The 22,908-nt window shown below is 39.3% G+C and overlaps 2 protein-coding genes across 10 annotated transcripts in view; one reads left to right on the forward strand and one right to left on the reverse strand.

Annotated features, from left to right (window-relative positions):
• Window positions 1–13,986, reverse strand: part of LOC144061332 (carbohydrate sulfotransferase 15-like) — a 33,022-nt gene extending 19,036 nt beyond the window's left edge. For 2 of the 5 annotated variants that reach the window (XM_077581683.1, XM_077581680.1), the window contains exons 1-8: window positions 13,772–13,983; window positions 9,660–9,721; window positions 5,615–6,127; window positions 4,207–4,549; window positions 3,711–3,857; window positions 1,300–1,456; window positions 1,072–1,228; window positions 385–532 (exon numbers count right to left, since the gene is read on the reverse strand). In XM_077581683.1, coding sequence (XP_077437809.1) covers window positions 385–532; window positions 1,072–1,228; window positions 1,300–1,456; window positions 3,711–3,857; window positions 4,207–4,549; window positions 5,615–6,067 — 1,405 coding nt within the window. In that variant the 5' untranslated portion in view covers window positions 6,068–6,127; window positions 9,660–9,721; window positions 13,772–13,983. Of the gene's footprint in view, window positions 1–384; window positions 533–1,071; window positions 1,229–1,299; window positions 1,457–3,710; window positions 3,858–4,206; window positions 4,550–5,614; window positions 6,128–9,659; window positions 9,722–13,771 lie in introns of all 5 variants that reach the window. The other 3 variants (XR_013296164.1, XM_077581682.1, XM_077581684.1) reach the window with 3 other exon arrangements.
• Window positions 13,987–14,033: 47 nt separating this feature from the next.
• The window catches only part of LOC144061335 (uncharacterized), a 73,882-nt gene continuing 65,007 nt past the window's right edge, over window positions 14,034–22,908 (forward strand). For all 5 annotated transcript variants that reach the window (XR_013296165.1, XR_013296166.1, XM_077581687.1 and 2 more), the window contains exon 1: window positions 14,034–14,126. The gene's annotated coding sequence lies outside the window, so the exon portion shown is untranslated. The remainder of the gene's footprint in view (window positions 14,127–22,908) is intronic.

Consider the following 22,908-nt stretch of genomic DNA (forward strand, 5'->3'; position numbering starts at 1 on the left):
TTTTTTTTTTAAGGATTTTATGGGAAAAAGAGATATTAAAATAATCATGAATAAAAATTATTCGATATTGATTATTCAATTTTTTAAACACAGCCCTAGTTGTTACTGTGAATTGCTTTGCTCTAGTCCGTACTCATGAATGTGCAATAACAATTAATTCGTTTCCAATCCATTAAACACACAAAATAATTAAACAATGAATAAATGGCTTCACCCGTCAGCCCTTTTTCTTTTCGGATGTTGTGATCTGGCAAATTTTGTGTTGAAGGCCGTTGTAATAATATGTCCGAAAGGAAAATAAATAAATAAATGAATCAAATGAAAAAATATACATATATCTAGTAGTCTCTCTAATTGATCGACAGACATTCCAGGGTTACATACCTACATTCAGAAAATCAAACACTTTCTCTACAGTCCCTTGAAGATTTGCCGCGTAGTCCTCCAGCCGCAGAACCAGAATCTGCTCCCTGTGGAACACCGTCAGCCAATCCAGCAGGAAGACGATATATATGCCCAAATTCAGCCTGACCTGTGCGGAAGCAAAATGAACACATGATATTAATGGAGTGGCGCTAAAGGCTTTTGGTTGTGATATTAGCTTTCACAATGTTATGACAACTTTTGAAATTTAAAACCTGAGCCTCCAGGTGCACTGACAAGTAAAACGCACCAGGGGGAGCCATAGTTAAGAATTAGCCAGCAGGAAGTTTACACTAAACCTTAAAATTTTGACCACACAATGGACAACCAGAATCAAAATCCCCCCCCAAAAATTATAATTAAATTATTATCATTATGATTGCTATTATTTTTATTCTTATATGCCCTTACACTTCACTTGAAGTTATTCCATTTGATAAAATAATAATAATAATAACTATTATTATTGGCAGAGGTCTGACTGAACACCAATTATATAAAAAAAAAAAAAACAATATTCGGCAGGCCACAATAATAATAATAATAACAATAATAATAATAATAACAATAATATAACAGTTAACATATACTGCACAACTGAGTATCGTGGAGTGATAATAAACGTTGCGTAAATGTTAAACCGTTGACCGGCATGGAGTTTGAGAGGCTGGTGCTGTATACGCAGGATCGAAGCGACTTCTCCGACAGGCAGGACTGGAAGAGCTGTACAGACTCTACCACCTTCTGATGGAAGTCCTCGGCCGACTTGTTGGCCGTCTTGAAGTACAAGTAGTCCGAGTACAACCTGGGGACGGACAATAATCTAATCTGAAGAGACGACATCTTTTATCGCGCAAGAGGTGCAATAGTTGTTACCTCTCTGCGGGGTCTCGTAGCATGATGATGATTTTGGCATCGGGCTGCACCTTGTGGATGAAGTCCTGGGCCAGGAAGGGTGGCTCTGACTCCTCCCTGTCGCCATGGAGATAGCTCCACGCTTGGTTGTCCCACATGGTGGAGGCACTGGCTTCACCTTTGATAGACATTGACAGCCATGCATAACATTTAAAATAAAATGGCGCCTTGAGAAGATACAATTTTAATTTGCTCCTGTCATGTTTCGGTTCTGTGAGGGTTGGGTTTTTGTTTGATATGAGGTTTCTTGTTGTTTTTGTCTGTGGTTGGTGTTTTTTGTCTTGTGTTCCTGGTTTCTTCCCTTGTCTCGTTATGTCTAACCACGTCCACCTGTGTTTGTGTGTGTGTCTTCTCTTCCCCAGGTGTGTCTCATTATCGTCAGCTAACCAAGCCGTCCTCGTCACAGCTAACCAAGCCGCCCCCGTCACAGCCAAGAAGTCATAGCCTCAGCCAAGTCACTTCACCGCAAGTCAAGTCAAGGCAAATCAGGTCTTTTCACGTCATGCTCGGTTCCAGTCATGGCGACCAGTCTACTCACGTCCCATCCAGTCATGGCAACCAGTATACTCACGTCCCGTCCAGTCATTGTGACCAGTCCAGTCACGGCGACCAGTCTACGTGTGTTCCGTCCAGTCGTGGTGACCAGTCTATTCGTGTTCCGTCCAGTCGTGGCGACCAGTCTACTTGCGTCCCGTCCAGTCATGGCGACCACTCTACTTGTGTCCCGTCCAGTGATGGTGACCAGTCCACTCACGTTCTGTCCAGTCATAGCAACCAGTCCACTCGCGTCCAGTCATGGCGACCAGTCCACTCGTGTCCCGTCCAGTCATGATTGTGTGCTCAATTTTCATTAAACTTCCTCATATCATATCATTCCTCATAGCGAGAGCCACTACATCGTGATAACTTACATTGATGTTTCTGCATCTGGCAATTTATTATTATATTATATTATTAGTATGGGATTTTTTTTTTTTAATGGGCTTTAGGTGAACTGATGAATACACACACGCTCGCACGCACGCACGCACACACACACACACACACACACACACACACACACACACACACACACACACACACACACATATACTCACCCACATACAAAAAAAAAAGGTATATATATATATATATATATATATATATATATATGTGTGTATATGTATATATATATCCATCCATCCATCCATTTTCTTGACCGCTTTTCCTCACTAGGGTCGCGGGGGTGCTGGAGCCTATCCCAGCTGGCTTCGGGCAGTAGGCGAGGTACACCCTGAACTGGTTGCCAGCCAATCACAGGGCACACAGAGACGAACAACCATACTCACAATCACACCTATGGAGAATTTGGAGTGTTCAATTAACCTGCCATGCATGTCTTTGGAATGTGGGAGGAAACCAGAGTACCCGGTGAAACCCACGCAAGCACGGGGAGAACATGCAAACTCCACCCAGGAAGGCGTATATATATATATATGTATATGTATTTAAAAAAAAACAAAAAAAAAACATTTATTAAATTTTTTTTAATTGATTTGTTGGATTTTTTTAAAAAAATAAATAAAAAGGACAGCAATGATGATGTCAAATCGAATGAACAATACTGAGCTCTCCTGTAAAAAAAAAAAAAAAAAAAACTTCCTCATATTGCACTTCATTCGTGTCTCACTGCCTTGGTTCCCCATATTTGTGTATTTGGGTCCACCATCGTCCAATCAAAAGCATGAAGGTCCAATTTGTGTGCATTTATTTGCATCCCTAAAAACGTGATTACATTTAAACATACTACAGATTTAAAAAAATCTAAACAAGAAAATACATTTAAAAAAATTAATAAAATAAAATGTGTACGTGTTTTAAATATTGGCCTTTCAAGGACGATATTTGGTTGACTTGGGCTAATAAAGAATGTCATTCACTTCACAACAATGTGACGTCTCCATGCCCATCGGACAATAACTGAAAAATAACAATGTCAAATTTTAATTTAATTTTAATTATTTTAATTTTAAAAAATTTTTTTTAATTTATGTTGAAAACGATGAGGAATTTAGACGTGTTTCCTGGAACTTTAATGAGTAGGCTACCCTTAGAAGAGTCATCTAGAGAATAAAGCCATTTTTATTGATTCAAAAGTTGGACCGTTTTGAGTCAACCCGACGCATCCCACATGGACGGAACATTCAATCCACAGTAACCGCAAAATATTCACAATTTAATATGATTGTATTTCCATCTGTTTGCATCTGAGCCTCTTGAGAGGAATCGAGTAAAAAATGAGCAATGAACTCACAGTGAAATCTGAGAGTAGTAGGCCTACATAGCCGATGCAGCACACACACACACACACGCCCACTTTCACATGTGTTCACCTGTTATGAGCTGCGTGAGGTGGTGTCGGTCACCGGGGGAGTTTTCAGCACTTGATTCTTGGATGTTGTATGCGGCCAAGTCGAACAGGTCCAGGTAATCTTCCACAGGGAAACTTTCCTGGAAGCCATCTTTGAAGCGGATGTAACCTGGATGGATGGCACCAAAAAGCCCCCCTCAAAAAGACATCAACGTATAGACAGCCTGACCAATGAAATTAGTCTAAAAGCTTCCATAAAACAACTTAAATGTATTCTGGGGAAGGGAATTAATAGTCAGCCCTTTTTCTTTTCGGATGTATGTCCGAAAGGAAAAATTAATGAATAAAAACAGACAAAATAGAATTAAAATTAAAAAGATGTACTGTACTGTAAAAAAAGAAAAGAAAAGAAGTGTGATATTGATTTGTGTTGTCATTTTCTGCCACTAGATGGCATTATTGCATTTGTAAGACAGTGGTGACAATTGCGCTACTTTTGGCGACCTGTGGTGCCTCACCAAATCGTTTCCTGGTCCACCAGTGTGGTTCCTTCATGATGTTAAACTTAACGTCGGGATGCAGCAGCAGCCTGTGGAACAAGTCGGTGGTGCCGCACTTGGGTTGCCCGATGATGTAGAAGTAAGGCAAGCAGCGCATGCGCGAGAACCCGCCGTCGTCACGCTGGTGCGGGCGCTGCCGGAAGGCGGATGCCAGGCGGTCGCATATGATCTTGAAGTTCTTGGAGCGCACCGCAAACAGGTTCCCTACGTACGGATCTCGACTCTTTTCCATGGGAAAGTCCTCGTACCAGCACGGGCTTTTGACGCCTGGCAGGAAGTGATGAGGAATTGCAGAGAACAACTGCGGACATAGAAGTAGATCAATCAAATAGATGGATTTTGAATCAGTAGAAAATAGAATTAGATCCATTTTAAATCATTGAATTGGTGCATATATTAAAATTAAATAGAAAATATTATTAAATATAATATATACCATATTAAAATTACCATTTATACAATTTAAAATAACATAAACATTATTATATTATAATAATAACATTTTGACAGATGAATTTTTCAACTCAATTTTGTAAAAGCTGTTAAAAATTGTTAACCTGCCTGGAAGCCAATTTCTCCCTTGAAACCTTACTCTGAAGCACTTACGGCTTAAAAACCTGAGGCCACACATTCTAACAGCTGAATTATTCTACAAAATTTTGTAACAGCTGTTTAAAAAATTGTGACCCTGCTTGGAGGCCATTAGCTCCCTTGAACCCTTACTCTGAAGCCCTGACCCTTTAAAACCTGAAGCGACACATTCTGACAGCTGAATTTTCCAACAAAATTTTGTAACAGCTTTTAAAAATTGTTAACCTGCCCTGGAAGCCAATAGCTCCCTTGAAACCTTACTCTGAAGGCCTGACCCTTTAAAACCTGAGGCGACACATTCTGACAGCTGAATTTTCCAACAAAATTTTGTAACAGCTGTTAAAAATTGTTAACCTGCCCTGGAAGCCAATAGCTCCCTTGAAACCTTACTCTGAAGGCCTGACCCTTTAAAACCTGAGGCGACACATTCTGACAGCTGAATTTTTCAACAAAATTTTGGAACAGCTGTTTAAAAAAAATTGACACTGCCTGGAGGCCAATTTTCCCTTGAAACCCTACTTTGAAACCCTGATACCTTTAAAACTAACATCACACATTCTGACGGCTGAATTTTTCATCTACAGTTTGCAACAGCTGTTAAAAATCATGACCCTGCCTGGAAGCCAGACTCTCACAAGCCCTTTCCCCTTGCTGCACTGTAGTTGTTTACAGAGAAGATGTGATGCTTCACTTCTTTTCCTTTACCTGTTTTGTAAGTGCATCTCTGTTACATCCCTATCAAACTCAACAGGAAATTTTTTGACGGAATACTCACATGATAGTCCGTCCCGATGATGTCCTTCTCATCAGGAACTCTCCGAGGTGGGTACTCCAGTTTGGACTGTATCAACCTTGTCAACCGCTTCATGTCTATGGACGTCCTTTTCCTTTCCACTGCCGAAGCCGCTGCTGCTGTGGCATTGGTCAGGACATCCGCAGTTTTAAAGTGATATGGCGAGGGCGTCAACAGGAGTCCTTTCTTGTCCCACATCAGGACGTAAGAGGCCAAAATGAGGAAGGTCAGAGTCAGACCAAGAAGGAAGACCACCGCTTGGACTTTGGAGAAGCTCCCCAGGGTCACCCTGGACCATTTCAGACACACATTTGCATACAAGTGTGCGTGCCTGATGTCCGTATAGCTCCTGATCGATGCATTTCCGTAATGTTCGATCATAGGTGAAATGTGGGGGTCCGACTGGGTGGTTCTGCCATACTTGTACCCCAACATGCTAACATGAAGCAAGCATGTGGAGGGAGAAGCTCATTGATACTTCGCGTCTTCGACTTTCTGCAAAATTAAAACACTTGTTAGAGCAAAGGAAAATATCTTTTTATTATTTATCCTCCCACGGAGGCGTTGCGTGTCAGTGTGAAGCTTCCTAATTTTAGCTACACAGTGCGCGCACGTGTGTGTGGTCGTTTGAACATAAAAGACCAGCGCTCGAGGTCAGAATAACAGTTACGCTGTAATTCAACACTGAAAACAAAACAGGAATTCTCTGCGGACTCAAAGGGGCTGCGCCATAGCTTTATTTTGTTAACCCTATGAGGATCATTGTGGAGCTCATGAATGAACACACTTCGCATATTGACACAGGTGGAGCAGCAGGAAAAGTAAGAACGTAGCAATTGTAGCGTGCATGGACGTGCAACAGAGCCAAAACACTTTAGCAACACTTGATTGGGCAACTTATTTCTTTGCCTTTCATTGCGCAGCTGAGAAGTGTTGGATGCCAGCCAGGAAAACATGACATCACTTAGCATGTTAGCAGTTATGTACATTATTACGTATTGGCCAATCAGTTAAGAAAACAAGGGCACCTCACGAACGTGCTCCCACTGCAAAGGGAAAAGGTGACTAAAAAGCTACCATCAAAACTGATTAGATTATTACAATTATTCGCAAACTACCATCGATGTTTGCTTTTAAATAGGGCTGTCAAATGTTAATTTTCAAAAGGAAGATTAGAGTCTCTTCTTTCATCAGGAAAAAAGTAAATTTCTATCTGTTTCTAAAAGTATTCTAATTCTAAAGGTATTCTAAAAGTTTTTCGTTTTGCAGCAATTAGCATTAGAATATAGTTAAGTTTCATCATTATTCACAAATCTGTTTAAAACACTGAGGGAAAGAGCTTTTTGCAACATGGCCCTGGTTGATCTCTTATACTCTGCTGCCAGCTGCTGGACGGTTTTGCGGTCTCTTCAGTTCAGAGACTGCATCAAAGCCTTCTGTATGCTCTAGCATAAAAAAACATGAAAAAACTTATAAATATGTCTTTGGGATCATGGTAATATTCAAAATGGGAGCAAAAGAGTTAATGACCGCCCTTTAATTGGAAAGCCTGTACTCGGGGAATTCCAGTCGCAACGCAGATTCAGCAGTAATAAATGTAATAATAATGCATATATTTGTGGTTAACCGGGTCAAATTGTACTTAACAATTTAAAAAAATTTGCAGAATTTCACAAGTTACTTCATGTTAAACATTATATAGCTCTTAATATGAAAAGAAAAATGCACTGAGCTGTCACCAACGTCTTACAAATACAATTATGCCATCTAGTGGCAGTAAAATGACCTCAACACAAATCAATATCACACTCGTTTTTTACAGTACAGTACATCTTTTTAATTTTAACTCAATTTTATGAATTATGAAATTACTGTATTATGTCTAAAGATGCAGCCGTATATATATTAGCTTAACATTTGTTTTCACTTTTATGTTAATAGTATGAAAAGTTAGGACATTTTTTTTAAATATTTTATTGTACATTTAAAACAGATATAACATTTTTGTGAGTTAACTATTGAAGTCATGCGACTAATTACGATTAAAAATTTTGATTGCCTGACACCCCTACTTTTAAACAAAGGTGCTTTGACACCTATACAGTGAACCCTTATTTATCACAGGGGATATGTTCCAGACCCACCTGCAAGATGTAAAAATCTGCAAAATACAAAAAAAAATATTATTATTTTTTTCTTTTTTTGCTTTCCAGGAGAGCTCAGTATTGTTTATTCGATTTGACATCATCATTGCTCTCCTTTTTTAAAAAAAAACAAAAAAAACAAATAAATTAAAAAAATTTAATAAATGTTTTTATTTTTTTATTTTATTTTTTATTTATTTTTTTATTTTTATATATATACATATATATATACATATACACACATATATATATATATATATATATATATATATATATATATATATATATATATATTTTTTTTTTTTTTGTATGTGGGTGAGTATGTGTATGTGCGTGTGTGTGTGTGTGTGTGTGTGCGTGCGTGCGTGCAAATATTAATTTTTTTATATAATTTGAGTGCCTTGCCGACCACCAACTTGTAGAATCTATAGGCAATTATAAACCATTCCAGCGTGCTCATTTAGACAAGGATTATTGCTATTGATGGCAGGTTTCCGTCTCTACCAAAAACAAAGACGCTAACAGCGCATCACGTCTGGAAAGTGCTGTGAACTCTCACCAACCCAAAGAAATTTTAGTAGGCGAAAACTTGTGATGAGTGATGTCAGCTTTGGTTTTGGCTTGTTTTAATAAAGTCTACGCGAGCGCCAACAGGCAGATTGTGTGAGAAAAAAAAGGTCATGAAAAGAGCATGTGTTCCAATAAAACAGCTCATTTTGGAGGGGTGCAAAGTAAGCCACCTTACTTGACCGCGCTAGTGTTATCGTTCTTGTTCAAGGAAATTTTCGCCTGTAGCGGTGCATTTAACTCACGCAAAAGCTAAAAGTTTGAGTCATTCTTTTCAGATTGCCCGCTGCTGATTGTGAAAACGACCTCAATTTCTATACGCTGCTTCTTGAGCTCATCATGTTCCTGTTTCGCTTCAACATTATAACATGCACCCTGCATCAAACTCCCGCAAACGCCAGAGTCCTCTGTGACAATGCGCAGGTGCAAGACTCTCACGGAACGTATTACATCTCCGTGTTTATAGCCGCGTAAATACAGCGTGACCTCCTGCGAGTGTGACTTGGCTACGACTCAGCAATGGGAAGAGAAAGCACAGCCACATAAGGAAGTTAACAATTGTTTACATTTGAAGTATGGGTATGCACATACGGCAATGACGATTGTAAAAACACTATGCGTCGGCTTGGATGGCAACGTGAAGGAATCACTACTGTAGCTGGTCGAAACAATGGTAGCGCGCTAACAGACTGAGTATCAAATGTAAAATTTCCATTTTTGGGGAATTCTCATCTCTGATTTTGTCATTGATGAATGACGAGCGCATCCCAGGAATCTGCCCTCTTATAATCTGTTTAACAAACACGCTCAAACAAAAACAAGACACTTCTAAATAAATCAAAAAACTGAAAGTAACGTTAAACCTCTTGTATAAATATGACATCTGTCTCGGAGAGCCCACTTTGCCATATGGATCACAGATGTGCTTCCAGTGTGTATTTGCACACGCGTGTAGGTGTGTATGTTCTTTAACGGCTCTTTAAAGCCAATGTGACATTAATAACAAGCAGAGAGCAGCTGAAGATGTGTCCTACTGTGCGGTGTGTAAGGAAGAGGCGGTGTAATTGCAGGTAAAAGAGGGTCATTCGGGTTTATTACCACTATTTTGGGAGACAAATGGAGCGTTATTCTAAACCACTTTATGCGGAGAAAATGGGGGGAGCGTTTAATGTTGGTATAAAAGTCTCATAGTGAAAGAAAACTGCTGCCAAGTGGTTCTCTCCTGCTAAATAATAAAAATAAAAAATATATATCCATCCAGCTTCTCTGTATGGCTGTATATGGGTTTTTGTAAAAATAAAGGCTCAATTACTTACACATTAGCATCACCTCACAGGCCCCCCAACACTGCTTCTGGCAACTGGTCACGGGTATTTTTCTGTGGAAAAAAATGGTAAGGTATCAACTATTTAACTCAATCACTCCCAGCCATTTTCACTGAAGCAACCCCCTTCGCTCTGGATTTAGACTGATTTTGCAAGGCCCACAGAATATTGTGTTCTATTGCTATAAAAACATGGAGTCTACCAAAAGATTAGAGTCTCTTCTTTCATCAGAAAAAAAAAGTACATTTCTATCTGTTTCCGTTTTGCAGCAATTTGCATTAGAAATTAGCTAAGTTTCATCATTATTCACAAATCTGTTTAAAACAGTGGGGGGGAAGAGCTTTTTGCAACATGGCCCTGGTTGATCTCTTATACTCTGCTGCCACCTACTGGCCATTTTTGTAATAACTACCATTGCTTCAAGCGTTCATCAAAGCCTTTTGTATGCTCTAGCATAAAAAAAAATGTTTAAAAAACGTTTAAATGCGTTTTTGGGACCATGGTAATATTTAAAATAGATTGGTACGTATTTATACGTTTTTGGGAGCAAATGAGTTAAATAGACTAGAAAAATTAAAGTAGTCTTCTTTACTTTTCTTTCTCCTTATATTAAAGTAGGCAAAGTTTACCTACATGCACATATCGACAGAATGTTTTATTTTTCCCGGTAACTTGTTGCTTGGCAGATTTTCACGGGGCACAAGATCGTACAATCTAAGGCCAATAAAACGTAAATGTTCACAATGCTTTTTGAATTGTTTGGAATTTTTCGGTAGAGGTGCTACCCGACCGGAAATTAAGAGCTTTGGTCACAGAACAAATTTAACTCATAAGGTAAGGTACCACTGTAACTGTTTAAAAATATTACCAAGTCCATGTCATCCAACCATCCATCCATATTAATTAAGAATTCAGAATTCAAACAGGTATGTGAACTACTACAGCTCTTTCAATACCTTCTCCATTTTGCGTTTGAATGTAAAAGTGCTGCTGGTGCTTGAACCTGGCACATGCCCGTTCTTGGTTTCAACTCTTTCACACTTGATTATGTTAACAAAAAAAAAAACTGTCAACACTCTCAGACATGCGAGTCGAATGAAATCCAGTGTGCGCACATTGACATGTACTAGCTTGATCCCGCTGACGTCCTCAGATTCTATCGTGAGTCCTTTCCCGCTCAGGCACTTGACGAGACAACCTAACGTCTGCGAATGCACTAAGCGCCTTGAATAAAGTTGATGATATTGTGAAATATTTATTTTTCTAAAGCAGACGGAGAAGTAATGGAGTCCGTGCAGTCAGTATGGACAGATCAAAACTTATGGCATGCGGTTTTAAGACTGTGGAAAGTTCTGATTTGTCATGGTGTAATTCATGCAATGTCAATCAAAAATAAAAAGTCAGATTGAATGAGCTTGAGTTGAAAAACATACTGGATGGGGCCTTCCTTAAAACAAGACTTAGCAATAACATTCGAAATACCATCACGTGGAATCGAAAAAGAATTCCAGGGAAAGTCATTAGCCATCGGGAAAATGACTTAATGGGAGCAGCACGGAATGACGAACGCAGATAAGAATGAAATTGCAAATAGTTTGTAAACAATGCACTCTAAAAAAAAAAAAAGAAGACACTTAGCCTGGCTGCCAGAACACGCGAGCATAACGCCGTCCTCCCACATTCCCGATGCTACACAAAAATTCTTCTCTGTAGCTTGTACTGGATCACGACTCTCAAGTCTAAACAACCAGATAGCGCTCTCTCATCCTCCTTCTCATATTTTGAGCATTACCTCAAGAATTGAGGTTGCCAAGAGAAGCATGGTTTTCACATCTAGGGAAGTTCTTCCACTATTTCAAGGTGATAGGCGGGGGCTTGGTGGGACAACCTGAAGTCTTCCTGCCCAGCAGACCAAATAAACCACAAGGCAGCAGAGGGAGGTTAGAATTGGGTGTGTGCAGTTGTGGTGCGTTAACATAACATTTGCATCTGCTTACCTTGGTGAATAAAACATTATTTCCACTAGGCTGTACATTTTGGGGGTGACTGATTACGATGCATGCAGCAGGGGTTTAGTTCCCACTTAGTGAAGGCGTGGATGTGATAAAAGTTATAAAGGATAACTAGTAATAACCACATTGTACTACTTTTAGTGCCAACTAGAGATAGAACAGAATATTGATATCCGATACTGCATTAAAACAGTGGTATCGGTATAGATACCATTATTTTCGACGCTAATATAAGACTTTTGAATGCTCCGAACCAATGACAAGGCAGCTTTTTCATGTTGAAAAAAAAAATCCTCCTAGCTATCGGTACGGCATTGGCCGATACTGCAAAACTGGGTATCAGAATCAGTATTGGCAGCCAAAAAATAGTATCGGAACAACACTAGTATCGATACACTTTCAGGGTTTTTCCTGGCTCAAATTGAGGCAGAGGTGGTATAATCCTGACTATGATGGGTGACTACCGATACAAGGTATCGGTGCCAATATCAGTCTTACATATATAGGTTTAAAAAAAAAAATCATCTGTCATTTATGGGTGGAGAATTTTATTTACTAGTGGTATCGGTATTTGGTATCAGTAGCAGTGACTACTCGAGAGTTGCATATCGGTCGGAAAAAAAGTGGTATCGAACATCCCTAATTCTAACCATGACGTGCATATATTCTGTAAATTCAACTGATTCGCTTTCATTTTTTACAGACAACATAAAATAATTCCATGTTTCAATAATAAGAATAATAGTTCCAATAAGAGTATGACTATTATCATGTTAAAACATTAATTTCTTATCAGTCAGGTTGGAGGTGGTGAGCAAATAAGGTGGAGGCGGCCGCCTCTGAATTTTGTACACAGGAAAAACTCTGGACCATTCGGAGAAGTTGTGCTTGACTTTTTAAAGTTTAAAGTTTGAAGCTTGACAGTGATATTGTTTTCCCTCCACATAGACTAGATGCACTGTAGTAAAACATAATTTTATTTATTTATTTATTGCTCTTTACCACTATCCTACCAAGGGTCTTGGTCAAGTTTTATCAATTACGGGAATACCACATCGCCATAATACTATTTTATCACGGTTAGGTCTATTTGACATTCAAGGAATTTGCCACTGTAACTTGTCCAACACTCAAATCTAAACATGGCGTGCTAGAACAAACAGAAAAACAATCAGAAGTGCAAACTGTCGCCCGCGTGAACAGGAATATTTATGTTGTTATCTGTTCACTGCAAACCGCATGCCGCAATGTTTGCAGTTCACTCTCCGCTAGGACGACATGTAATAACGCTGACACTGTGCAGCTGTTTAATGACCTGAGGGTTATCTTTGAGGATTACAACTCAACACACACTCATTCCAAGAACCAACATTTAAGCATTTCTAATCTCACAACTGCCAAGCAATGTTAAATAGCTGTGTGTGTTTTTGTTTGTTTGTCCTTTAGTACAGTTTGTGGGGGGATAAGATCTGAACCCAACATTGAATGGAGAAAACCTGCAAATAGTGAGGGGTGACCCAAACAATGATTATAAATGACTCTATCGATAGCTTTAAAAAAAAAAAAAAGAGAGAATATGACGCTGATAAAACATAATGTTTACAGTCAGATTTGTCCCACAAAATATGTGTTATATATTTTATACAGATTAACTATCAAATTAATGAGTATCCCACAATTCTTAAAACAGTTGTTTGGGGAATAGTTTCCTTTATTTATTATAGTTATGATTAAGCACTATGAACTTTGCCTAGCAACAAGTGATAGTTTTGACTTGGAAAAACATTCTTTACAGAAAACTCCTGATAAAAGTTGGTGTCGACTTAATAGATGCAATATTATTTCGGTTGTGGAATTGTTATAATGAATAAGAAATGCTATTTAAAGAGAACAAAAAACAATACAGCAAGAGTAGAGTATTTTATTTACCATGCCTTGTTACATGCCCCCCCTATTTTAGAAGGCCACAAGCACTAGTTACTATTATCAACAGGCTGCTGTAACCATTTCAGATTAGGTCATATTACCCTTTCACCATTACATCTTATTTAAAAAAAAATACATTGAAAACAAAAACAAAACAATACTCACAGTTAAATTGAGCAGCTTGTCGTCGTTTCATTCGCAGCTCGCCAGACATGATCAATCTATCACACGATCCATGCTAATTCCAATGAGAGAAAAGAGCACGGGACAGGTGTCCGTCTGTCTGCGTGGGATAGAAAAGAGCACGGAGCGGACTGTGCTCATGGTCGGCTTTAGCAGCACAAATGAGAGAGTTTCCACTGCCTCCATCTGACTGCTGGAGAGAGGGGAGGTGCACCAACGAGAAAATCTGACTACACTCATCACATTACTAATCCTCCGCTACCGATGCGGGATCGATTAGGTGTGGCCTGTGTCTACCCACAATCCACCGCGCGGCTCGAAGAATTTCGGCGGCAAGGTGAGTTATGAGTGTCGTGTTTGACTGTTTTGTTTGTTCTGTACTCATAAACTACACACGTAAAATGGATGCCACTTGCTTCGAACGGAGATTTTGTATTATAATTGTGCCCTCATTCATGGGGAAATAACAACTTTGTACAAGTGAAAACGAATTGGCCGTTTCATTAGGGACACCTGGCTAAGTAATTTGCTTCTTGAAAATGTTCAGAAGCAAATTGGAATGGTACACTGAGAGCGTCCTTTCACAGAGTAAGGCACGGCATTTTTGACTTGTGACATAAGGTCGGAATTGTCCATATACAAAATGTTTGGTCTGACTTGGTCAAATGACACGGAATGGTTTGTTTGCTAATCATGAAATCAAAAATACCTTGAGCTTTTACCGCCTGTATGTGTGATGTACTGATAAAAAACACACACACACACAATATTACTCATACAGCTAATTAACTGCATATCATCCAGGTAATCCATAAATATAAATACTCCCAATGTATAATGAAGAATAGTTGTATCATATTTTTCTGATTTATTTTTATTTTTTTTGGCCCTCTGCGGACTTTATGAGAATGAAATAAGTAAAACTTAGATAACCCTGTGTAAATATTGAAAGCATCTGCTCATTGTGAAAGAGTTTCCTTTAAGATCATCTGATTTGAAGACTGACAAGCAGTAGAATATTATGCAATTGAGCCATTAAGTAAACAATTTATCATTGCTTGTGTTCACATCAGCTCCTAATGTTCTTTTAAGCTTCTTTTTTTTCTGCATTAGTTAACTGCAGATGGCTAATTTTTTTTAAGTTGGAGTGAAGTTTCACAAGAATTGTCTAATGGTGTTGAAATGCAGGTTTCTACAAGATCGAGTTAGACAAATGAAGTTCACACACGTTTCTTTCCTTCCTTTCTGCTGATAATTTCTTCCTCTGCTAATCTGTTAATTTTATGACCTTATCACGATGCTGACAGTCAATCTTTTTGTGGCCTGATGTGTCATTGACACCCTTAAAAAATGTGTAGAAAAAAGATTGCCATTGCACACGAGAATTTTCTTGAACGAGCTCGTCCTGATGTGAAAATGTATGTCCTTATTTGTTTTCTTGCAGGATTTAACAACCAAATAAGAGACAGGAATAACTGTTTCCTGATTAACTTGACCAAGGGTTGGAATTGGGGGGGTTAGATCACCATGTGATTCCCGAGCGCAATCATTGCTGCTCACCGCTCCCTCAGGCGATGGGTCAAATGCGGAGAATTAATTTCGCCCCCACTTAGTTGGGTGGGACAATCAGTGGAATTTACCTTTTACCTTACCTTAATTTACCGTACCTTTACATGATCCTGTTGAACTTGTTTCCACCAAGTAAGACCTTTTTCTTCAAGTTATACTTCTTTTGGAAAAAGACTCAAGACTACGGCGTAAGTGAAGTGTTTCACAACAATTATCTCATTTGTTGGCCACTTTTTGATATATTTGAATATTTACTGGGAGTATTAATGCTTTTCTGTAAGGAGAAAAATGTCAGAAATGCTGCTTCGTGCTTGACACATATCACAGATGGGGTTTTTTTGGGGGGTGGGGGGGGGTGAACTGCATCCACCAACACAACAGGGAGTCCATCTCGCAAAAAGAGCTTTCTTCAGAATGGCAGTCAAGTGGCTGGCGGAGCAGAAATAATGGTTCTCTTAATCAGCTGTTTAAAGGGATACTTGACCCATTACGCAATTTTCAGCAGCAACAAGTTCATATTTTGTCCAGAATAAATTTGGAAACGTCATTATTTTTCATGTACAATTAATACCTTAAATTACAAATTTCCATGCCTCCGTTTGCTAACAAAACCCAGAAAACAGTTGAGCCATTATGATGTCATCTTCAGCAGACAGCAATTGGGGAAAATTTGTTTTTAAAGTTATTAATTGTACAAGAAAAATAATGAAGTTATCAAGTTTATTCTAGATAAAATGAGTCAAGTATCCCTTTAAAGTGACAGTCAGATTTATGAGTCCTCCTCGAAGGGTTCAAGGCTCAGGAATTCAGATTTAAGATGTGCTACACCTCCTCAACCCTTCAGCAGCAGTAATTATAGCAACATTTAGATAAAGTCATCGTTAGCAAAGAACAAGTCCAGTTTGTTAGGCATTACTTAACATTTGGATCATGATGCCAGCTGTTTCTGTCGCTCTTCCGTTTGTCATCATAGAAAGTGTCGGGTACAGCTTCTAACAGCTGCTCATTGCAAAATGTGATGACATTGTTGCCATATTATTAGTCATCTCCATTTTGTATTCATAATGAAACTATCACACTGAAACTATAGCACAATGAAACTAGAGCACTGGCTTAGTATGTCATTCAACAGGGATGTGATTTTTCCGCTAATTCGCGGAATTCCGCTTTTTTTTTTATCTCCCCCCCCAAAAAAAATCCGATTTTTTAAAAAAAAAAATTATTATTATTATTTTTTTATTTAGTAGTTCATTGTGTATGCACATGACTCCGACAGATAACATCTTCTGCTATAACAAAGACATTTGTGGTATGCTCTAATATGAGTTACTTTTCATTTGGTCATGATACAATTATTTGTTCATGAAATTTGAACTCTTCAACATTATTTATGTGTTAACTTAGTAATCACATTAGTTAGATATGATGATATTCTCAGTGATAGTTTTTAAAAGCAAAGGCAGTCCAATGTTTTTGAATGTGACTGATTTTGAGTTGACTAAAACTGCCATTTTATATGGGATAGTTCAATATACATTGAAAATTTATGCTGTTGTTTTGTCTATTTTTTTGTCATGTGAGTGCATTGAAAGTACTTCAAAACACGGAAAACCCATGAGCTCCCAGACCCCCGGCTAAATTTTCAGATAATTTCACTTTGGTCAAATCACATCCCTGATTCAAAGTCGGACCTTTTAACTTTAACACTGGCCACTTTGCATCAGATATCGTTTGAAACTAATGTTCTGACTAGCGTTCAAAATCAACATGGTTGTTGTTTTGATAGGACGGTAGTCCATTAAAGTCCCTTGCAAGTAAAAAAAAATGTCTGCTAAATTTGACACACCACAAAGAAGAGTGTTGTTGACCTACTTGCCAATTTTGAATGATTTAAAATAAATTGAAAAAATCCGCCGCTTTATATGAAATATGGCCTTGAAATTGTGAAAATCAAGTAAGCTACTGTATGTTGAAAAACACTGTGACTGTATCCGCTGAAAGCTGAATGAAAATGGAGGCTCCTTTTCCCTACATCTTTGAACTGTGGGAAAAATATCAGGTCAAAGCTGTCTGGTATATTTCCAGCCAGGTTGTCATGGGGTTTTCAGAGATATTATCAGATTGTTAGTTCTCATCCTTGGGAATAGTTTAATCCCTCACCATCTTTGATGGAATGGCATTCAAAATCGTTGGTGTGTAGTTTTGACAGTAAACAGTGCTGCATATAAGGGATTCTAATGAAACGAATAGTAATTAACCCTAAAAGTAAAAAAAGATTAAATCATCTTGAATTGTGACTAGTTAAGCACTTGCATATTAGTACTATATTGTGTACTACCTTGACTGTCTTTTAGTTCTTATTTACCGAGTTCTTACTTTGACATTGCGAAATGAGCATTTCAGTTATGTTGGTTAAAAGTTGTGAGTCGTAGCGTTTTTACAAGCATACGAGCAGACTGTGGCTGTCCTATGTTGGCCTCGAAAGGAAAACAATCCGTTTTTTCCATTTGGTGATTGGGTTTGTCTTTTGGATTTTCCAGACGATGGGACATATTAGTACTATATTGTGTACTACCTTGACTGTCTTTTAGTTCTTATTTACCGAGTTCTTACTTTGACATTGCGAAATGAGCATTTCAGTTATGTTGGTTAAAAGTTGTGAGTCGTAGAGTTTTTACAAGCATACGAGCAGACTGTGGCTGTCCTATGTTGGCCTCGAAAGGAAAACAATCCGTTTTTTCCATTTGGTGATTGGGTTTTGAATGGGTTTGTCTTTTGGATTTTCCAGACGATGGGACATATTAATACTATATTGTGTACTACCTTGACTGTCTTTTAGTTCTTATTTACCGAGTTCTTACTTTGACATTGAGAATTGAGCATTTCAGTTATGTTGGTTAAAAGTTGTGAGTCGTAGAGTTTTTACAAGCATACGAGCAGACTGTGGCTGTCCTATGTTGGCCTCGAAAGGAAAACAATCCGTTTTTTCCATTTGGTGATTGGGTTTTGAATGGGTTTGTCTTTTGGATTTTCCAGACGATGGGACATATTAGTACTATATTGTGTACTACCTTGACTGTCTTTTAGTTCTTATTTACCGAGTTCTTACTTTGACATTGCGAAATGAGCATTTCAGTTATGTTGGTTAAAAGTTGTGAGTCGTAGAGTTTTTACAAGCATACGAGCAGACTGTGGCTGTCCTATGTTGGCCTCGAAAGGAAAACAATCCGTTTTTTCCATTTGGCGATTGGGTTTTGAATGGGTTTGTCTTTTGGATTTTCCAGACGATGGGACATATTAGTACTATATTGTGTACTACCTTGACTGTCTTTTAGTTCTTATTTACCGAGTTCTTACTTTGACATTGCGAAATGAGCATTTCAGTTATGTTGGTTAAAAGTTGTGAGTCGTAGCGTTTTTACAAGCATACGAGCAGACTGTGGCTGTCCTATGTTGGCCTCGAAAGGAAAACAATCCGTTTTTTCCATTTGGTGATTGGGTTTTGAATGGGTTTGTCTTTTGGATTTTCCAGACGATGGGACAGCACGTTCCAATTCTCAACAGTCTACGCATTCTCTTTCTCCTTCTTTATGTCACTGATATATTCCTTTTATGGTTTTCCAAGCTAAAAAATAATAATAAAGCAGTTTTATTTGACTGGCACAATATTCAGTGGCAAGACAATAAAAAGATTCCCAATTGAGCGCGAGCAGGTCCTGAGAGGCGGGCATGATTTAGTTTGACACAGGGAAGTACTTGGACCACTTCCCAGGCAGCAAACGCTCAAGACAGTTTGGGAAATGGCGCGTCTGGGTATGAATGATGTCTCGCTCGGATCTCGATTAAGCTTGTCCACTGGACGACACTCTGGCCTCGCAAATCTTTGGGCTTTGTGTACAGCGCAGCCCAATGCACACACACATATGCACTCATACACTGAGTACATAATTGCTGGCACGGGAAGCGAGAAGCTGATGAAAGCACATTTTCCGAAGGAAGGCTCTGTGGTTTGGGAAGAGCGTGTAATGTGACTTTCTCAAATGAGGGGGGGGGGGGGTGGGGATTCCAGATCCTCGTATCCTCTTGAACTTCAGAATGAACTCGAGTGTTTCCTCTCGTCACTTTGGCAGGAAGTTGTTTTGTCTGGTAATCATCGTAGCATGTGACATCAGTTAAATCTCCGTCGCAGAGCATCTTTGTTTTGTTTCTTCTGTGTTGTTTTTTAACGGAGGACGCCGTTGAAGACATTTTGGTCTTTCATATTCTCTACACGTATTTCCATTCACTTTAACTGATGCTTCCAATCAAATACTATGTTAATAGCGCAGAAGAGCAAATACTGCCGTTAATTACAGTCTGACTCAACGGCCACAATGCCGGAAGAGAGGTCAAACGTACTCGCCTGCGCACACGCACGAACACACACAAAAGAGACAGTGTAGTAATTAGAGGACATTATCTCTTATAGCTTAATGAACTCTGCTGCTGCCGGTCTGATTGGGGGGGGGGAAAAAGATGCAACTGTCTCTTGGCCATCAACTCCCATGAGAAAATAACCTCTCAGTTTTAATTAGTGTTTGTGGTCACCAGCAGGGTGCGTGTGCCTTTCTGCTGTCGGTTTCCTGGCAACTAGAGGCCAGGACTTTGACTAGCAGTTGATGAGTAGAACGATGGTGGCTGCTCACTGATTCTGTGGTCTAAAATGATAGATACATTCTTTGTAAAGGATGATTGCGATATTTTTTTTATCACCTGAAGAACCAAGCAATGTCTATCCCTGTTGGATGATGCATGGATTGGTGATTATCTTCCCACTACAGCCCTGTCGCTCGCAAATCTCCTTCCATTCATTTTCTCAACATGAAGATGGATGGATAGATGATGGTTTGCGATCATGAGAGCCGATGGTTGCTTGGACAGTTCAATGGATGATGGATGAATGTGCGATCGGGTGTGTTTGGTTACAAACAAATGTACAGACGCTCCCCAACTTAACGAACGAGTTACGTTCCGAGCGATCGTTCATAAGGGGAATTTGTTCGTAAGTTGCTTCAGTGCTATATTTTGTATTATAATTTATGTTTAACTCTTTGACTGCCAGACGTTTTCAAAAACGGGTTGTCGCCAGTGCCAGCCGATTTAAGCATTTTGAGTGATCTTTCAAGGTCCACAGAAAATGTTGTGTTTGGACTATGGAAACACACATCCGACCAAATGAAAGATTGGACTCTCATCTTCCATCAGAAAAAAAAGTTTGTTTCTACCTTATTCCGTTCTTCAGTAATCAACAATAGAAAATGGTTACTTTCACCGAAATTCTCTCTTTTGAAACCAAAAACGGAGAAAAAGAGCTTTTTGTGAAACGATGTTATTTCATGCACTCTAGTGAATTGTACACTTCTTTTTGTCCATGAATGATGCCACAAACACCTAAATAGTGCTTTACTTCTGTAAAACGCTTTCACCAACAATGAAAAAGTGTTTTTTGATTGCAAAATACGTTTATTTCCATTCAACAGTGTAACAATTTGACAAAACAATTTCGCAAACTATTTACAAATGTGTGCAACTGTGGTACTACTTACAATTATGTGGATGTTTCAAATACAGTTTTTCTTTTTGTAAATCTCTCCTGCGTGCAAGGAGACGCCAGGACGCGCACAACAGTTTACTTTCACTTTCACATTGGTCCGTTTTGCGTGCAAACGTTACACTTTCTTGACGGCCTTTTTTTCCGGGGAATAAAAAGCAAGTAGCAGACTGTACACACTTCCTCCGATGAATATGCATTGGACTCGGGGCACTCTCCGTCGTCCGATCGAACGTCCGCCTGTGCGTGCTCGGTTGCGCTCCGCGTTACGACACCGTCATAGCCGCCGCGTCAGCGGTTCCAATTTCGCCGTCAAGCTCGGATTCGCCTTCATCATCATGGATATCAATGTACTATTTTAGCGTTGGTCGATGCCTTTCGTCTTGTAAGTGTAGAGCTGCTTGCAAACGCTCGCCATTGCCCGTTCCCTCCTCCATCTAGCTCCATCTAACGTCTTCTACTGCCGCGTCAATGCTTTCCAACCACGGAGTCACCATCATCTTCATCATCGATGATGATCATCGTCATCAACAATGTGCTTTTTTAGCGATGCTTTTGGTCTTTGAAAAAAACGGCTCTGGCGTTAGCTCCTCGCGACCGGCCGCCATTTTTCCTTTGTTTTCCATTCTAATCTCCTGCTCAACGCTCTAGCTCCGCCTCTACTGACGTCCACCCGATCTTGTCAAAAGAGAGTCATCGCTGCCCTCTAGGGGCCAAAAATAGTCATTAGGCTCACGAGACCTGCTTAAAATTTTTAGGAGAGCTCCGCAAGCCTTCCCAGCACCCGTTTAAAAAAAAAATAAAAAAAAATGGGAGGACGTCTTTTAACGTCTTTGGCGCTCCTCCGTAGGTTTTTGCAGAACGTCATTTAACGTCTTTGGCAGTAAAAGAGTTAAAGAGAATACGTACAGTACTGTACTACGTATGTTAGAGAGAGAGAGCGAGAGGCACACACAGTATGTACATGTACGTAATAAGATAAATAAAATTAAGTTTAACTTACTTTTGGAAGATGTACTCGATGCTTAAGGATTTGATGGAGGAGGAGGAGGATTTTATATCATGAGAGGTTCTTCGTCGTCGCTGGAATGGGCTTCAAAAGTTACTTCCTCCTCCGTAACTTCAATGTAGGAAGAAGTTGAGGGTCGAGGAGAAGAAGATGAGGGTTGATGAGTATCTTCCTTGGAGGATTTACTAGAAACTGGCCGAAAGAAGCGATCTAACGACGATTGCACAGTCTTCTTTTTTTTTTCATCATAAATGATGCGGTAGCACTGTATGGCATCATTCAATTGATTTGCAACCTTTGTGCAACGTTCAATATTTGGGTCTTGCTGCTCGAAGAGTGCGATGGCTTTATCTATGAGCGACAGGCGTTTCTTCTTCTTCCTCCTCCTCGACACGTTGCTGAGCCTCCGATGCTGGGCGAGCTCTCACAGCGCCAAGCGTCGGTATTAGCGGCGGAAAGAAGCACTACAGTACTCGGAAAAAGGTGCGCAATACAAAATCTAACTTACAGCATCTCTTTCCGAACATTTTTTGACATGCGCGCAGACATGTTCGTATGTACCGTTGTTCGTAACTCGAATGTTCGTAAGTAGGGGAGCGTCTGTATATTAAAATACATTTACAGTATCTTAACCTGTGTTAAAGTACTGTTTGGATGGCCCAATGGACAGATCAGTTGATTACAATTTAAATGAATGCATCGACGGATGGATTAGATTGGTTGGAGTCGTGATTTGTCAATCAGATGGACAGATATTATTGATTGATATAGTTGAAATTACCGCTCAATGGATTATGAATGAGTTGGATGGGAGGACTCACCGAATGGCAACTGAATGGATGGTTGTGGACTGGCATGTTGTGACTGTAGATTGATCAGTGAATTAGAAATTAAGGGATAGCTGTGATGGGTTGACTGGACTGATTGGTGACTGGACCTCTCCGGTAGCAA

The sequence above is a fragment of the Vanacampus margaritifer genome, chromosome 12 (assembly GCF_051991255.1).
Source record: "Vanacampus margaritifer isolate UIUO_Vmar chromosome 12, RoL_Vmar_1.0, whole genome shotgun sequence".
Lineage (NCBI taxonomy): Eukaryota > Metazoa > Chordata > Actinopteri > Syngnathiformes > Syngnathidae > Vanacampus > Vanacampus margaritifer.